The following is a 17,113-nucleotide window of genomic DNA, read 5'->3' as shown; positions in this document are numbered from 1 at the left end:
TAATTATGTTTAATCTTCTTAAAACCATAGCAACTACCACATAAATAATATACATAATAAAGAACGATAAAAAAGCATGATACCTCAGCTGCCTTTTCTTTTTTAAAGTTGAAGAACTTAAACTAAACCTCTGTGGACACTCGATCTCCCTTTGCAAACTCATTTCCGAACCAGCATATGACAGTAACTGATTCATAGAACCATGGCCGGCCCTGAGCAAGTGCCGGGTGGGCAACCGCTCAGGGCCAAAAACCTAAAGGGCCCTGTAAGTTTTAAATTTTTTTATATATTTAAATAAATACTCTTTTTGTATCTACAAATTTGTATATATTTAAATAAACACTCTTTAAAAAATTTATATATATTATCTGTTTATCATAGTTTTAAAAATTTGTATATATTTAATTTAAATAAATACTCTTTTTTTTAGAAAACCCGGATCCCCCATACGACCCACATACCCTGCTTAAACCCCGAGACTCATTTAACAGAGGGAGGGGAGGGAAAAGAGATGAAAATATGAAAAACCATGTTTCTGAGTTTCATTTAACAGGGGGAGGGGAAATGGAAGAAAATATGAGCAAATATGACCATATATTCATCATCCCAAATTGGAGAGATTAGGAGAGAAAATTTTCCTTCCCCTCCCCTCCCTTCACCTCCCCCTGTTAAATGACTCGGGAACATAGTGTAACTGACACCACCATCTTCCACCGTTTCACCATCATGTTTCTCTCCAAACCCACCTTCTTCCACCACCTCAAAACCTTCATCCCCCGAACCCTCCCACCCCTCCGCCACCTCTCCTTCGCCACTCCAGAAGACGCCGCCGCCGAACGCCGCCGCCGTAAACGCCGTCTCCGCATCGAACCCCCACTCAACGCCCTCCGTTCCCCCACCCAACCCCGCCCCACCCCAACCCCTAACCCTAACGCCCCTAAACTCCCCGAACACGTCTCACTCCTCACCGGTAACCGCCTCAACCTCCACAACAGAATCCTCAAACTAATCCGTGAAAATGATTTGCAAGAAGCTGTTTTATTAACACGACATTCAGTTTATTCCAACTGTAAGCCCACCATTTTTACCTGTAATGCGGTTATGACCGCGTGTTATCGCCAGTCGAAATACGCCGAATTGCTTAATCTCCACAGGTTTATAACACAAGCGGCGATCGCCGCGAATATCGTTACGTATAATTTGATTATTAGTACTTACATGGACTGTCGAAAAATCGATACTGCTATGGAGCAGTATAAACAGTTAATTGATAGTGCCCCGTTTGATCCGAACACGACGACGTATCGGATTATTATCAAAGGGCTTGTGGATGATGGTAAATTGGATAGGGCTTTGGAGATCAAAGATGAAATGATTTCGAAAGGGTTTGAAGCGGACCCGATCGTTTATAGTTATTTGATGTCGGGGTACGCGAAGAATGGTGATCATGATGGGATTTTTGGTTTGTATGATGAATTGAAGGGGAAGTTAGGCGGGTTTGTGTCGAACGGGGTTGTGTATGGAAGTGTGATGAAAGGGTTTTTTTTGAAGGGGATGGAGAAGGAAGCGATGGAGTGTTGTGAGGATGCGTTGGAGGGTTCGAAGATTAGGATGAGTGCGGTTGCGTATAATTCGGTTTTGGATGCGCTTTGTAAAAATGGGAAGTTTGATGTTGCGCGTAAGGTGTTCGATGAAATGCTTGAGAAGCATGATCCGCCGAAACTGTTGACGGTTAATCCGGGAAGTTATAATGTGATGGTGGATGGGTATTGTACGGAAAAGAGGTTTGACGATGCGGTTAACTTGTTTGGTAGCATGGGGGAGAAACGGTGTTATCCGGACACGCTTTCGTATAATAATCTGGTCGAACAGTTGTGTGAGAATCGTTTGTTGGGTAAAGCGGAAGAACTTTACAACGGTATGAGTGAGAAAGGGGCGAGTCCGGATGAGTACACTTTTGTCGTGTTGATGGATACTTGTTTTAAAGAAAACCGTCACGATGACGCTGCTGCGTATTTCAAGACGATGGTGGAGTCGAAACTGAGGCCGAATTTGGGCGTTTATAACCGGCTGATCGACGAGTTGGTGAAAGTCGGGAACGTTGATGAAGCGAAGTCGTTTTTCGATACGATGGTGCCGAAGCTGAGGATGGATGATGATAGTTATAAGTTTATAATGAAAGCGTTGTTTGATGTAAAGAAACACGATGAAGTTGTTGAAATTATTGGAAAAATGTTGAGGGAGGATCCTTTGGATTTCTCGGATGAGTTGCGGGAGTTTGTAAGGGAGGAGCTGCGGAAAGAAGAGAGAGAAGATGATCTGGTGAATTTGATGGCGGAGATCGAACGAGAGAAAGCGGAAGCCGCTGCGAAAGAAGCTGAAGAAGCGGAGAGAGCGAAGGCTAGTGCAAGAGCTGCGGTTTCTTCGTTGTTGCCGTCGAAGTTGTTTGGTGATAAGGGTGATGTAGAGGATGGTGACGAGTCTAGTGGTGGGGTTGTGGCGGAAATGGGTGACGGTGAAGGTGCAAGAGAATGGTGTAGCCGGTGAGCAGGTAACTGCATAAACATGTTTATGTTGTTTTTATACATTTAGGGACTTTATTGGGTTAACAGCCTACTCAGTTTTAGCCATTTTCGATGAAGCAATGAATGATTTGTTAATAATCTACTTTATTATGTACATTGTGTGACTGTGTATGTATATGACTTAATTATGTGTGGTTTCTGATGTGTGTGTATATATACATGTATTTTTGTGTATAAATTTATGATGTATGTATTATATATGTTTCAATCTAAATTCCGATATGTTTTAAACTAAATTTCAGATGTATGTATATGTATAATGTATGTGTGTTTGTGTTCTTATATGTATGATGTATGTATTATTTGAATTACTTAAATTATTATATCATTATTTGAATCTGAAGTACCATTTGATTAGTTAGTAAATTTACATACAGGTTCTTTGATCAAGTAAGTAATTATGGAGCTTGGTGATTTTTGCTAGAAAAACCTCATTTTGGATGTACAATACAATCTGAAGTATGAAGGAATAATAATAGGCCCAGTGATGTTTGTAATGGGTAGTAACTGTAAATAAAGACCACAGTGTCTCATTAGCATAGAAATAGGCCCAGCCCAGCCCAGCCCAGCCCAGCTATGTTTGTGACTTCTTATGGGAAATGGCTGTAAATAAGAGCTATCTATAGCACTGGCGGAGCTAGCCCATTAGTTTAGGGTAGCCTCGATTTTTTTTTTTTTTTGGGCTAACTTTATCAATTATATTTTGGGTCTCCTTTCAATTATATGATTGTTAATTTGGGCTTATTTTATCATTCGGGCTTAATTATTCTACAAGTTTTCAAGTTGTAAAATGTTTGGGCTTATAAGAAAAACTGGATTTTACTAAAATCAAGTATCCTATTTTTTGGTTAGGGTATCCTCGTATTTTTTAAGGTTATCCTTTGTATAAAACCGAAAAAATAAATTAAAAATAACACTACGAATACGGGGCTGAGCCGTAGCCCGTGCTACGGCTACTAATACTATAGTTCCGCCCATGATCTATAGTGTGAGTCATTACCATCTACTCCCAATGTAAAGGTATCGTAGATACTTCTTAAGTCACAATGAGACGATTAAATCCTTATTTTTCATTTTGAATTTTTACATATATCGCGTTAAGGCATATTTTTTACACTTTGTTAGATCGATTAAAACATATTCCATTTCCATATTTTCCGGGTACTTGAATCGCGACAAATCGATACCATCTTAAGATCTGTTATCACAAATTTGGCTCTCACACCGCATTTAATTAAAAAAAAAAAAGATAATACGGATCTAGAATGATATTCTATATTTGTTTGTTTGATAACCGTTCATGTTAGATCTGTTGGTTTACTTGATCAATTTGACGTGTTAGCAATGGTCAAATATTTTAGAGTGGAAATGGGGTACTTTTGGGCGGAAGAAACATACTAGTTACTATGTATCAAATATGTCATTGTATTAAAAGTAGATAGAAAAGAAGTAAAAAGATTAAGGAAATAAAATATACGTATTTCTTCCCATGCCACCTTCGCAAATTTAGTTTTGTTTTTGTATGGACATGTTGAATTTTGAATCAAAAATAAATTTACTTTATAATTGGGTGGAGATTCACGTATACGTTGGTGTCAAAAATATGGTATTTTTACTAAAACAATCAACATTCAAGATAATTACAAGAACAAATCTGATCAAAAAAAAAAAAAAAACTCTGAATAAACTCTTCACACCTAACCTACTAGATCACTAACACAATGATCTATACACACTAATACTCGAACTAATTGATAAATGAACACCTATCTCGATCTAAATTCATAACACGTAAAATAGAAATATAAAAAAAAAGGATAAAAAAGTCCAAATCTTTAGAACTAATTAGAAAGATAAGCTTATATACTGGAATGACCAGCTGAGACTCATATAATGCCTAAATCCAAAGCCTATCCTGTTCCTTTAATAGCCCATGAGCAGCCCACAAACATAGCAACAACATAACTTGAGCCCAATAGCCAGTGTGAGTGAGCCCATCAGTTTTTCCTTGAATTCCGTTGTTAAAACACCTCACAAACAAACAAACAACAAATATTAGGGCATGTTTGGGTAAGCTTTTTGAAACAACTTATTGATTTATTGGCTTTTTGAAAAGTCATAAGCTCTAAAATGATGTTTGGCAAAGAGGGTGTATGTGAGGGAGAAAAGCCAATAAGTCAATAAGTCACAAAATCCTGACTTTTCCAAAAAGCCAATAAGTCAATAAGTTGTTTCAATAAGCTTACCCAAACATGCCCTTAATAAAACCAATTATAATGATAAGATACTAAAACTATAATACTATATATTTTGTTTTTAACAGTTGGTTATCAATGTTTTCAAATCATTTGACGAATGTGTTAATGGTGATGATAATTATAAAGTTCTGATTAGGTCAACCATTAGGTAAATTCATAGTATCTAATGTGGATAAATTTTTTTGTTTTTTTGGATAATTTGGATAAGTTCATTCAATTGTATAAAAAAGACACTTTCTTATAATTACATCATTAAAGGTTTTTACATTTGTTTATAGAGTTAATTGTCCGGATGGTCCCTGTGGTTTTCTATTTTTTCACATTTAGTTCCCAACTTTCTAAAATTACATGTATACTCCCTGTAGTTTGATTGTTTGTGGTTTGATTGTTTGTTACTCACATAGTCCCTATACTGAATGGAGGTTAATTTTTCCAGTTAAATACGTGTGAAATTACTTTTTTTTCCCTTAATAATAAAAACAAACATGAAAGAGAATTAGAGTGTAGGCCCACCCTCCCCCAACCTAGTTCCCCTCCGACCATCTGCCGTTTCCCCTCCCCTCCGGCCATCCGCCGGAATCCATCACCACCACCATCTACCTCCGAAGACCTCTCCCAACCCAAATCCGTCACCCCATTGAACATCATCACCTCGTCTCTATTTGTGAAAACATCCGGTTACCACTCTCACCCCCTGAACTCGTTTTTTTTCTGCAAAACAATGGCCGGAGAAGTGTCGTCTTTTCCATCTCTTGTCTCTCCGTATCGTCGATTTGCTGGTGCAAGTAGTGGGTCCAGTAAAGATACACAAAATGATCATATTAGCATGTTTTTGAACAAATAGAAGAAAAATTAAATGTTGTAACTACATAATTCTTCAACGAAAGCTCCCCAAAACAACACTGTCGCGCGAGGTGTATCCATTAAAAACTCCTTTGAACTGTTGTTGTTTGCTTTGTTTTAATTCCTTCGTTGGGCACTTGTACTCCAATCGAAGCCCAATATTGCAACAAAATTATTTCCTTCAGCCCAATTTTATTTAATTCAGTTGTGAGGACTGGTTGCAGTGGAGAAAATTTGTGGTGATGGGAAACAGTTGTTGAAGATGTAGAAGATGATTAGGAGGGGGTGAGGTGGAAAGGGGTGCAAACGAGCCGAGCTGAGCCCGAGCTCGGTCAGGCTCGAGCTCGAGCTCGATTAACTTATGAGAGCTCGGGCTCGAGCTCGGCTCGATTCGAGCTTTGTTTTCAAGGCTCGATTCGAGCTTTGTTTTCAAAGCTCGAGCTCGGCTCGTTTGTATTTTATCAAGCTCGAGCTCGGCTCGTTTATTATCTATTAATTAGTATATTAAATAAAAATAATATAAATAATAGACTTTTTAGGCTTGCGAGCTCGATAAGCAAAGCTCGGGCTCGGGCTCGTTTACTAAATAAGCTTATTTTTAGGTTCGATGTCGGCTTATAAACAAGTTTAAATAAGCTCGGCTCGACTCGGCTCGTTTACACTAAGGCTCGATAAGGCTTGACGAGCCTAACGAGCTTCACATGTGAGGCTCGAGCTCGGGCTCGATAAACAAACGAGCTTTGTTTTGAGGCTCGAGCTCGGGCTCGGTAAACAAACGAGCTTTGTTTTGAGCTTTTCAAGCTTTGTTTTGAGCTTTTCAAGCTTTTTCTTGAGCTTTGAAACGGGCTCGATAAGGATCGGCTCGTTTCAAGCTTTTTCTCGAGCCGATCTCGAGTAGCTCGCGAGTCGCTTGGCTCGTTTGCACCCCTAGGTGGAATCCATGGAATCGGATTTTTCGTTAATTCAAAATAGTGGGTTATTTTCACATTTGATTTTGATTTTACATTCTTTTATGTTTGTTTTTATTATTAAGGGCAAAAAAAGTAATTTCACACGCATTTAACTGAAAAAATTAACCTCCATCCAGTATAGGGACTATCCGAGTAACAAACAATCAAACGACGGGGAACATACATGTAATTTTAGAAAGTTGGAGACTAAACGTGAAAAAAATGAAAAACCACAGGGACCATCCGGGCAATTAACTCTTTGTTTATATCTTAAAACTACCCACTAGTATTTGTCACTCGGCGGTCCCTGTGACTGTGGTCATATCACTATTGGCCCTCAATTGTCCAATAGCAAAGCTTATCAAGTAATGTATACAAAACTTCAAATACTAACAGTAGTTTTCACGTAAGAATACAAAGACTTAATAACTGTAATATAAGTAAGAATTGGAAAACATTTAGTGTTTTGGAAGAATTTAATAAAAAAGAATGATTCACATTGCAGAACTTAGGGTTTTTAAGCCTCCTGGGTTTAAGCCTGGTTCATAGATGTACACACAATGTAACACGTATTAGTGCAAGAAACCAAATCAAACTTCAATGATAACCACGAGATCAAAACCGCAACGTATAAAGTCTCACCTTATTCAGGTAGTACTTCAGCTTTTCGTTGCTAGGGTTTCAGATCAATCGGATATGGTATCGCTTCAACGATTAGGGTTACGTACACAGGTAACGGAATAGGGATTCGGGAACAGAGATTTGAGAGTCGAACGTTTAGAATTCGGTTTTGCAAAATTGATTTGTGCAATTGAACTGCCCAACCTCGTTTTACTTATACCTAAAAAAAGGCACCGTCGAGCCACGTGACGGGCACACATGGCCTGGTCGTGCCACACGACGAGGGTGGCTTGGGCTTAAGGTAGCCCCGTCAACGAATCTAGCCTTGCCACGTATGACACGTGGCAATATGTCGCATCCGAAGAATCTGGCATGGTAGCGCCACGCGACGGGCATTAAAGTCACCGTCGCGCTACCCGACAATTTTTTTCTTTTTTAACCCTTTTTGTTTTGGTTTTTCGTCGATATGTGTTCGGGGTTTTGATTACGGATTGTTGTGCGATCTTTTTTAGAGTTGTTACAACGTGCAAGGTGACGTCAACTCGTTGTCTACATTTATCAACGCATGATTTTTTTACTGAGTGTTGTTTGGATGTTCAAGTGTTCAAGTGGCTCGTGGGTCGAAAGTCGCTAGAAATCGGCTCTGTTTGTACGCACGTCGAGCTTGAGATGAGGCTGCTCGCTTGAATAGTGTTTATTTATATTTTTAACTCAATATTGATCCCTGATATCTGACCCAATAAAACTAACCTACTAAATTAGCCTACAAGTGAAAAGAGGAGTGAGAAAACATAGAAAAGATATGACGGAATCACCGGTTTATCTAACCTCTTTCTCCCTTCAACTTTAATCACCATCTGCGGTCAATTCCGACCACTGTCACTTCAACATCGATCACCACTGATCTGCTGTTGTTGTCCTCTGCCATCACTCCGATTTGCTCTGACAATCTGTCTTTTAAAAAGCACACCTAGGCGCGAGGTGCATGCTGTAACGCCTCATATTCCCGTCACTTTTTTTTGCGCCTTTCGCTTTTTAAACCAAGTGACAACCGTCAATTCAACTTCAATCACCATTAATATGTCATCTGCTGTCATCGCCATAGCTACAACTAGATCTTGAAATAGTCATCTTGAAACATTGTCATCGCGTCATGTCTTAAAACAGACTACAATATCGTTGAACAACTTAACAAATTTTGGAACATTGAATTTCCTTGAAAAAACGGGCCATGAGTGAGCTTAGTTTAATAATATGTAAACAAGCGGAGTTCGGGCTTAAGATTTTAACTCAGTTGGGTATTTGAGTCAAATTGAACTGGCTCTTTAAAAGCCAAGCTCGAGCCGACTTTAGTTCGACTCGTGAACAACCTTTGCTGAGTATCATCAACAAACAATCACTATACACAATTTTAAGTATAACATGCATATTTTCATTATCAGATCATACATGTTCAAAAGGATATTTACAACTTTAGTTTGGGTACTTGTCTAATTTATTTATTACTTTTTCTTTAGATTTGATTATAATTTAGTTTAACCTTTTTCCCCAAGTTGTACTATCTAACTAAATGGATGGCCTATATTGGTCCTCACTTTTTGGATAAGAAGACCCTTTATCACAACCTCTTGGGGCAGATCAATTTTTATCTTTTTCTTAATGTGGTTTTAGTAGCCTACAAAATTTCAAACAATTTATTATATGTAATATTTTACAGAGAATAAATATTGAGCTACAACACTTTTTAAGTTTAACGTTCTTTTTCTTCTAAAAACAGGGAACTCCAAAAAAAAAAAAAAAAAAAAAAACCCATCTTCTCAAAATAGAAAATCTTAAGGTGTATACTTTCGAACCAATGTCAATTTTTTTACATATTAATAGAATGCAAAATAAATACACAAATTGTTTTCCGAAAACGATTGAAACATTAATAGAAAAACACAAAGAAAATTTAAACATGACCAATGTATGCAAATGATCTGGTTGTTGGCACACAATCAATCATTAAGCCTTGTTCACTTTAAAATTGATCGTAGTACACACAATAATGAAGCAATTACCGTGGACCAACAATTAGGTGTTGTACTTCAACCGCGAGTGTCCAACAAACTAGCTAGCCCCACGCCAACCATATATCCCAAATTTCAACCCAAATCGACAAGTTTCTGTCACTCTCGATGCCCACATATATCGTTATATGGATTTACACCTTTGTCTGTAAATTCAACATAAAAATAATCTTCAATGGGTTCATTATATTAGTAACATAACTAGATGTACATTATTCACAATCCCACATGTAGTCTTATTATTATGATGTAAGTATGTAACCACTTGGAAATAATATTTATTCTATATATGTACGATAAGAAGATATATCGATTTAGAACCCTAAATATATATTAGAAATCATATAACTATTTATAACTCTTTGATCAATAGTTTAAAATCACTCATTGTATTGTAGTAAATAAATACAAAAATTAATTAGTGATTGTAATTACATGAGCCAAGGAAGTATATAAATTTTGTCTGCATCTTTTTTACCAACTCAACATATACTTGTCTTGTGCCCTTTATGCAATTTTGGCGACGAAACTGTCGAACACTTGTTTACGGCATGCTGGGTAGCTTCATCGGTATGGCAGTTTATCAGTTCTTGGTGCAAGATCCCTGGTATTATAGCGTTTTCACTAAAAGATCTTTTGGAAATCCATTTTTTGCGGGTGTTTCGGATCAATGGAAGGAAGCTATTCAAGGTATAATGATCATCAGTTGTTGGTGCATTTGGAAAGCTAGGAACGATTTGAAGTTCAATGGCAAGCCGGTCATAATTGAAAGGATTACAAGTGAGATAAATTCTTTAGGATTCTTATGGTTCTCTTATAGGTCGAAGCATAGGAATATCTCGTGGAAAAGTTGGTGTAAATTTGTATAATGTAGTGTTGTTGTAGTCTTTTGTCGGCCTGGTTTTTGGCCGGCATTTTTTTCTAATGAAGTTCCCCTCTCAAAAAAAAAAAAAAAAAAAAAGAAAGAAAAAAGAAAAAAAAAACATATACTTGTCATTTTCTCTATTAAATATAGAGCCCCAACACCATTTATATCACTAGATCAATCATTTTCTACATTTGTCATCAGCTTATCCTCTACTTTTGTTTTTATCAAGTTCATAATTACAACCCTAAATAAATGTGTTCTTCAATTGGTTTTAATGGATCCTCTTCATCTTGATCCTGTTTGAAAGATAAAAACTTGTAATATTATACTCTAAAATAAATAAACAAATAAAACCATATATCTAAATGTGTATAAAACGATTAAGTTTAAACTATAAAATCCCATATCCATTTATCTTTTTAAAGTTTTATATTCTGACATAAAATTCATAACCTAGGTTATGATATAAAACATTCAATAAAAAAATAATTAATTAAAGTAACCGAGTCAACTCGTGAATCCATCAAGTTGACTCGAACAAACTATGTTTAGCTGAACACGTTCGCTGGTCCGACATGAACACAATACCAAAAATTTCATGTTTGGTTATTTTCGTACGCTAGAAAGTCACACCTCTAGTCATGTTAGACGTCAAGGTCATGGACATAACTAATCCACAAGACCAATGTGTAGCAGAGAATGAAGTAATTCGTGAGAGAACTTTATAAGGATCATGGCAAGATCATGGAGTGACCATGATGCAAATTATGCAGGTTATATCAAACCATTCACCAAAAGATGTAACAATAAACGTTATTGGGTGACCCCAGTGGCAGATCTAGGATTCGCGCCAAGCGGTAACGTTATATAAATAAGCAGTAAGGAAATCGAAAAAACGTCAATTTTTTCCAAAATTTACACTAATTTTACACTACCGCCGGAACGCCAAGCCGTAGCGGACGCCACCCCTTACATCCGCCCCTGGGTGACCCTATGATGAAGTAAGTCCTTGTTGAAGAACAAGTATTGAATGTGGTAATCATGTGGTCTAAGAAGTTCATTGACTTGACTTCTTGTCAAAACTTATAATATGTAAGTTAAAAATAGTTTGTTTATGTTGTGAGATAGTAAAGCCATGGGCAACGTGTATCATGTGTATGAAAGGTTGACTTGACTAAAAGTCAAGGTAAGTTGATGACCTTGTTATACAATTAGTCAATGAGATAATTTGGTCGCAACTTGATGGGCATTTGAGTTATAAGGTGGTTCATTGACGCTATGTTATAAGCACCTAGGTGTTGGGGAATTATAAAAAATCGGACGATCAGAGAGGCGTGTATTCACTCTCAGATCAAATTATTCCGATGGTTCTACCGAATAATTCAATCGGATACAACTCTGATTTCAAGAATTAGAACAACAGTATGTGTGTGTGTGTGTGTGTGTGTGTAGAATTCGTAAGAACCAGTGTGTGGCCAAAAACTTAGTTTCGAATTTTTGGGGATGATCTGCAGATAACTGCTCCTAGGCAGCTCGAATGCTTGGAATTATAACAACTCGAACAAGCGTGCACTCCCACACCTCCTAACTTGTTCGATGTGTATCATAATTTCCTTTGTTCACCAAGTTAATCCCGATTACACTAAAATATCTAATATTAATGAACGTCAAGTGTTGAATTCTTAAGCAACTTTTGGAAATAAGGCCCCATTTCACACACAATTTAAAAGTCTCTTTTTGTTTAGGCTAAGTTGTAAGTTTTAACCATAAGCACGTTATAGTTACTTCTATTCGTTATAAGGGGGACTAATATAAAAGTTATGTGATATGTGTAGTTGTGTTTATTGTTAAGTAGTATATATATAGTTATCCTATAAAATTTAAAAGTTATATATAACATAAACATTTTAAGATGAAAAAAAAAATTACCAAACATATTTATAAGGAATCAGAATACAAACATAAATACTGACATCACACTCGTATTATGTTTAATCTGACGGAGTTTAGGTTAAGTCATTTATTTTTAATTAAAACTTGTTAAAAAGATTGCATTTGGATATAAAATGTGAAAAGATTGCAATCCATTAAAAGAATTGGAATTTGTGGTTGACAAAACAATTATAAATGAATTGGAATTCACCGCTCTTATCATCGCCAATGGAACTATTAGTCTCCACCACCACTACCACCATCACGTCGGTTACGGTGACGATGACAATGACAATGATGGTCAGGAGGACATGAAAGATGGTAATTGTGGTAAAGACTGGTAGGCGGTGACAACATCTGACGGTAGCATGAGGAGTCAAAAATTATAATTTCTACTAATTAACCGCGTATATTAAGTTTCATTCACCACTTGCTGTTAAGAAAAGTCTTATGAAAAACTATTAAACTATTAATTATCACACTCTTTTAAACTGTTAGTTATCATCAGTTTATTGAATATTAATTAATCCACTAACTAAGAGTCATTATTGTTGTCACTTATGAAATTATTAAATGCTATAATAACTTTTAATATTATTGAAGGGTGGTCCAGAAGATGATCAATATTTGTGTTATACTTTCTAAGATGCACCCATAAACAACACCGGAAATTATATAAAAAAGTTTGAATATCAATACCAACCGGAATGACTTTTGTTTGATCCTTTTATTTATTTGAACCATACAACGTGCCAAATTCTTTTTGTGTTGTACACTTGTACCAAAAAAATGTTTTTTTTTTTAACTTTCTACAAACTTTTCTTTTCTTGTTAATAATTTAATACACTTGCTTAGAGTACTGCTGAGGCATGTGAGTGTGATTTAAAAAGTTATTTAACGTTTACAAACAAAATGATAAGAAGTATTAGTTTAGTTATCTAATTGTTGAACCGCGGTTTAATTGCAATGTTAGCCGTTTAGACGACGAAAGCAAAATAATACCATTAGCTTTGTAATTAAAGAAAATTTTCATAACTTGATAGAGTGCACGAGTTATCATTTGACGGTAAATAGTTGTGAAGAGAGGCAGATAGAGAGAGAGTGTGTAATTGTATGTAATGAATATTTACGCGGTTGGCATAGTTGTGTAGGAATATCTCAATATGTTAGTCATTTTAAGTTCTTTCTCTATAGAGGTTAGGGGTGTGCACGGTTCGGTTCGGTTCGGTTATTAGCATTATCCGTAACCGTAATCGAAGTCATCGGTTAATCGGTTCGGTTAATTCGGTTAATTTGTCGGTTTTCAGTTCGGTTCGGTTAATTTTCGGTTAATAACCAATTCAAACAAGGGCTAATTTTTTTGCTTAGAAATACATGTAATGGAGGTATAAATACATGAAATAGATGTATAAATACATGAAATGGAGGTATAAATGTATGAATAGATGTTTAAATAAATGAAATGAAGGTATAAATAAATGAAATGAAGATATAAATAAATGAAATAGAGGTATTATTACATGAAATGAAAGTATAAAACATGAAATAAAGGTATAAAAACTAAAAATATATAAAGAAATAAATGATTCGGTTCAGTTCGGTTAATTTCGGTTAACCGATGGTAAAAAAAATATCCGTTAACCGACTTTCGGTTAATTCGGTTTCGGTTAATTTCGGTTCGGTTTTTACGGTTTTTGGTTCGGTTTCGGTTAACGGTTCGGTTATTGCACACCCCTAATATTAGAGGTTCAAGTTGTTAGTTGATCAAAAATCGTCTGCACGTTAGGAAAATGTCGAATTCTTAGCCGAAAAAAGGATACTAAGATAGTCTGGATGACTTAGATTATTTGGATGTTGGACATGCTATCATATATATATATTCTCTTTATATATAATGTATATGATAAATAGACATTCCTATATATCATTAAATATTAGACATAAACTATTATGAAGTCACATTTTTGTTTACTTAAGTCAACAATTATGTTTACAAGTGAAGTATAGTTTATTTTGGGCTAATGACATACTAATAATGTAACACCACCTCAAACTTTGATTTTTTTTTTTTAATATCAAATTTCTAGAAATTTTGATGTTAAAAATCAAAACATAAATATAGTACCATACATATTAATATCGAGAAAAACTAAAACTACATATTTTGCGAGTTAAAGCACAAAAACGTGTCAGTTTGGTACATGGAACTATTTTGACTTTTATATCAGTGTTGACTTTGCCTTCCAAAACTCGCCAAGCAAAGCTACCGAGTTAGCGCGTATGTCCGGCATAACTTCGCCTAAAATAAGCCGTTGAGGTTGAGGTAGTGGTGGAGTGATTGGGAAAAAACTTGTGTTCCTTATGACCCAGGTTCGACTCCTACTCTCCCCATTATTTTTTGCGGTATCCAGGTGAAGGACCAATACGGGTGGCGCCGGTTCGTCTTGGATGGAAGGCGAGGTTTTACTGATTATTCCACTGTCGTGCCTTCGGGCGGGTGGAGGTCGGGTTCTGCACATCTAGGAGAGCTAAGAGGCTGGCGACAGTCGAGTAGTCGACATTAGTCACAACGCCTGGTGTCACGATGATTGGCACGTCGTTCATTACCATTAAAAAAAACGTCACCTAAAATAAAGTGTTTTAATACACTCGTTTCCATTGAAATATAATAATAACAGCAATTTATTACTATATTTTTTTTATTTACGAATGTTTTAAATTTGCGTATGTCATCTGGTAATTATGAGTGATCTTTTTTAGTTGATAGTTCTTAAAATTTACTATAAGCTTGGTGAAAACACAAAAATAATTTTGTTTTTTTAGAAATGGTTATTTAATGTGAATCTAACATAATTTTAAACTTGTCTCAAGTGAAATAATCAATTGTGTTACTCGTTAGTATGTACATCGTCCCAAAACAATAATATAATAGGGGTCTAGAAACTATGTACACTAAGTATGTCTCACATTTGGGTATGACTAAGTATATTATAAATTGTACTAATGGCCTCCTGAACCCCGAATAATCAAGCCCAATCTGTACAAAGTTCACATATGAGTATGTCATTAAACTATGTACACATACTATATGCTAAGTGCATACATTACACTGAGCACAAACTCTAACTTGGAGCACATACTAGTGCTCACATGCGTGAACTTGCCCAAGGGAACATACTCAATACGAAGCAAACCATATCCCAAACACCTATTATAGACAAGAGCGCCTACAATTAACAAGAGTGACCCAAGTGTACACTTTGAGTATGTGCTAAACCGAATGAGCGTAAACTATAAACAAAGTGCATACCAAAACAAAAGCGCATACTATGTAATGAAGCATGAACTTCAAGTGCAAACTTTGAGCCAAGCAAATACTTCCTAGTTGTTCCTCAAGAAACCCTAGAGCTGAGTTTTAAGTGGCGGCTATGATTCTAATCCTGTAAACGAATCAAGATTCCAACTTAATACATCCATAGGGTTCAAAAATCAATTCTACGACATTCCCATGGAAAAACCATTCATGTAAGACCGAACTTTATCAATTTTTATCCACAAAACAAAAAAAACATCCGTTCACTCGTAAAACAAGGTATAAACATGGTAAATTCTTACCTTTTGAAATTATGAATGATCAACAATGATTCTTTTACCGTTTCCTTCGATTTGAAACACGAATCCGGTTGAATCTGATCTCTCTTTACCTTTCTCTATCTAAGTTCGCAAGGCATGAGGATAATTTATAAAGAATTAGGGTTTTTCCCAACCTTTTTACACCCATACAAGTTACCTTTGTTGCTTATTTTCCCTTATGGGTTTTCCATTCCTAATTCCTTATTAATTTCTTTTAATTTAATATTTTCATCATTTTATAAAAGACCTATACTCTATTAAATATTGAGGTGTTACATCCAATATATATAGAGAGAGAGATAGATAAATAGATAGATAAATTTATAGAGAAAGAGTGAGAGATTGTAATAGACTATTTAAGCATATTTTATCTTTATTTGTGTAATATTTAAATGTAAATTATTAAACTAATAATAGGATAATAAAATAGTTTATTTTAATAGATAATTTTTGTTTATAGAAAATAAATGAAAAGCGGTGATTATTTAAAAGGGTAAGGATATCTGTAAATAATGTTTCATTAGAGAGGAAATTTATATTTTCAAATAGTAAATTTATTGTTGATGTGGTAGTCCCTTGGACGTGTTTATAAGCGTTTGTGAAAACTTGTATCGGAGACAATGTGATCATACATTGGACTTTTTCATCCTCATATTTTGCCTATCTCATCTTCGTTTGACCTATCTTCATCTTCGTTTGATGTTCAACCCAATTATCGATCATAGTAGATTCACACATTAATATCTAAAGTTCCATCAAACATGGGTTTCTGTTTCATTGCCTCCACACACACATATTTCAAACACCAAACACATTTAAAAGGTTAAAATGATGTGTGTGGTAATAAGTACAACATAAATAAACTGGTTGTATTACAAAATTTTAACAAGCATGTTAAAATAATATATATATAAAATGATGTGTGTGGTAGTAAGGTTCATGCGAGAACCACCTTTATTGCGAGAACCGCGAGAACCAATGTGAACACAAGCTAAAATAGCTAAAAAAACCTAAAAAAACCCTAAAAAAACCTAACCCCCACCCCCCCACCCCCCAAAAACCTAAACCCCCCACCCCCCCCCCCAAAAAAAAACCTAACCCCCCCCCCCCCCAAAACCTAACCCCCCCCAAGCTAAATGCTAAAAACTAAAACCCTCAAAAAACCTAACCCCCACCCCCCACCCCCCAAAAACCTAAACCCCCCACCCCCCCCCCCCCAAAAAAAAAAAAAACCTAACCCCCCCCCCCAAGCTAAATGCTAAAAACTAAAACCCTCAAAAAACCTAAAAAAAACCTAACCCCCCCCCACCCCACCCCCCCCCCCAAGCTAAAATGCTAAAAACTAAACCCCCAA

At 36.0% G+C, this 17,113-nt stretch overlaps 1 protein-coding gene across 1 annotated transcript; it reads left to right on the top strand.

The window, feature by feature from the left end:
* Positions 1-620: 620 nt before the first annotated feature.
* LOC110921878 (pentatricopeptide repeat-containing protein At3g49240, mitochondrial) lies at positions 621-2,684 on the top strand. The gene has a single exon (XM_022166201.2). It carries the CDS (start codon positions 673-675, stop codon positions 2,545-2,547), a length of 1,875 nt encoding a protein of 624 aa, XP_022021893.1. The 5' UTR covers positions 621-672; the 3' UTR covers positions 2,548-2,684.
* The last annotated feature ends 14,429 nt before the right edge of the window (positions 2,685-17,113 follow it).

Source organism: Helianthus annuus, chromosome 17 (genome assembly GCF_002127325.2).
Source record: "Helianthus annuus cultivar XRQ/B chromosome 17, HanXRQr2.0-SUNRISE, whole genome shotgun sequence".
Taxonomy (NCBI): domain Eukaryota; kingdom Viridiplantae; phylum Streptophyta; class Magnoliopsida; order Asterales; family Asteraceae; genus Helianthus; species Helianthus annuus.
Note: the sequence above shows the minus strand (reverse complement) of the source record. Positions and strands in the feature narration are given on the sequence as shown.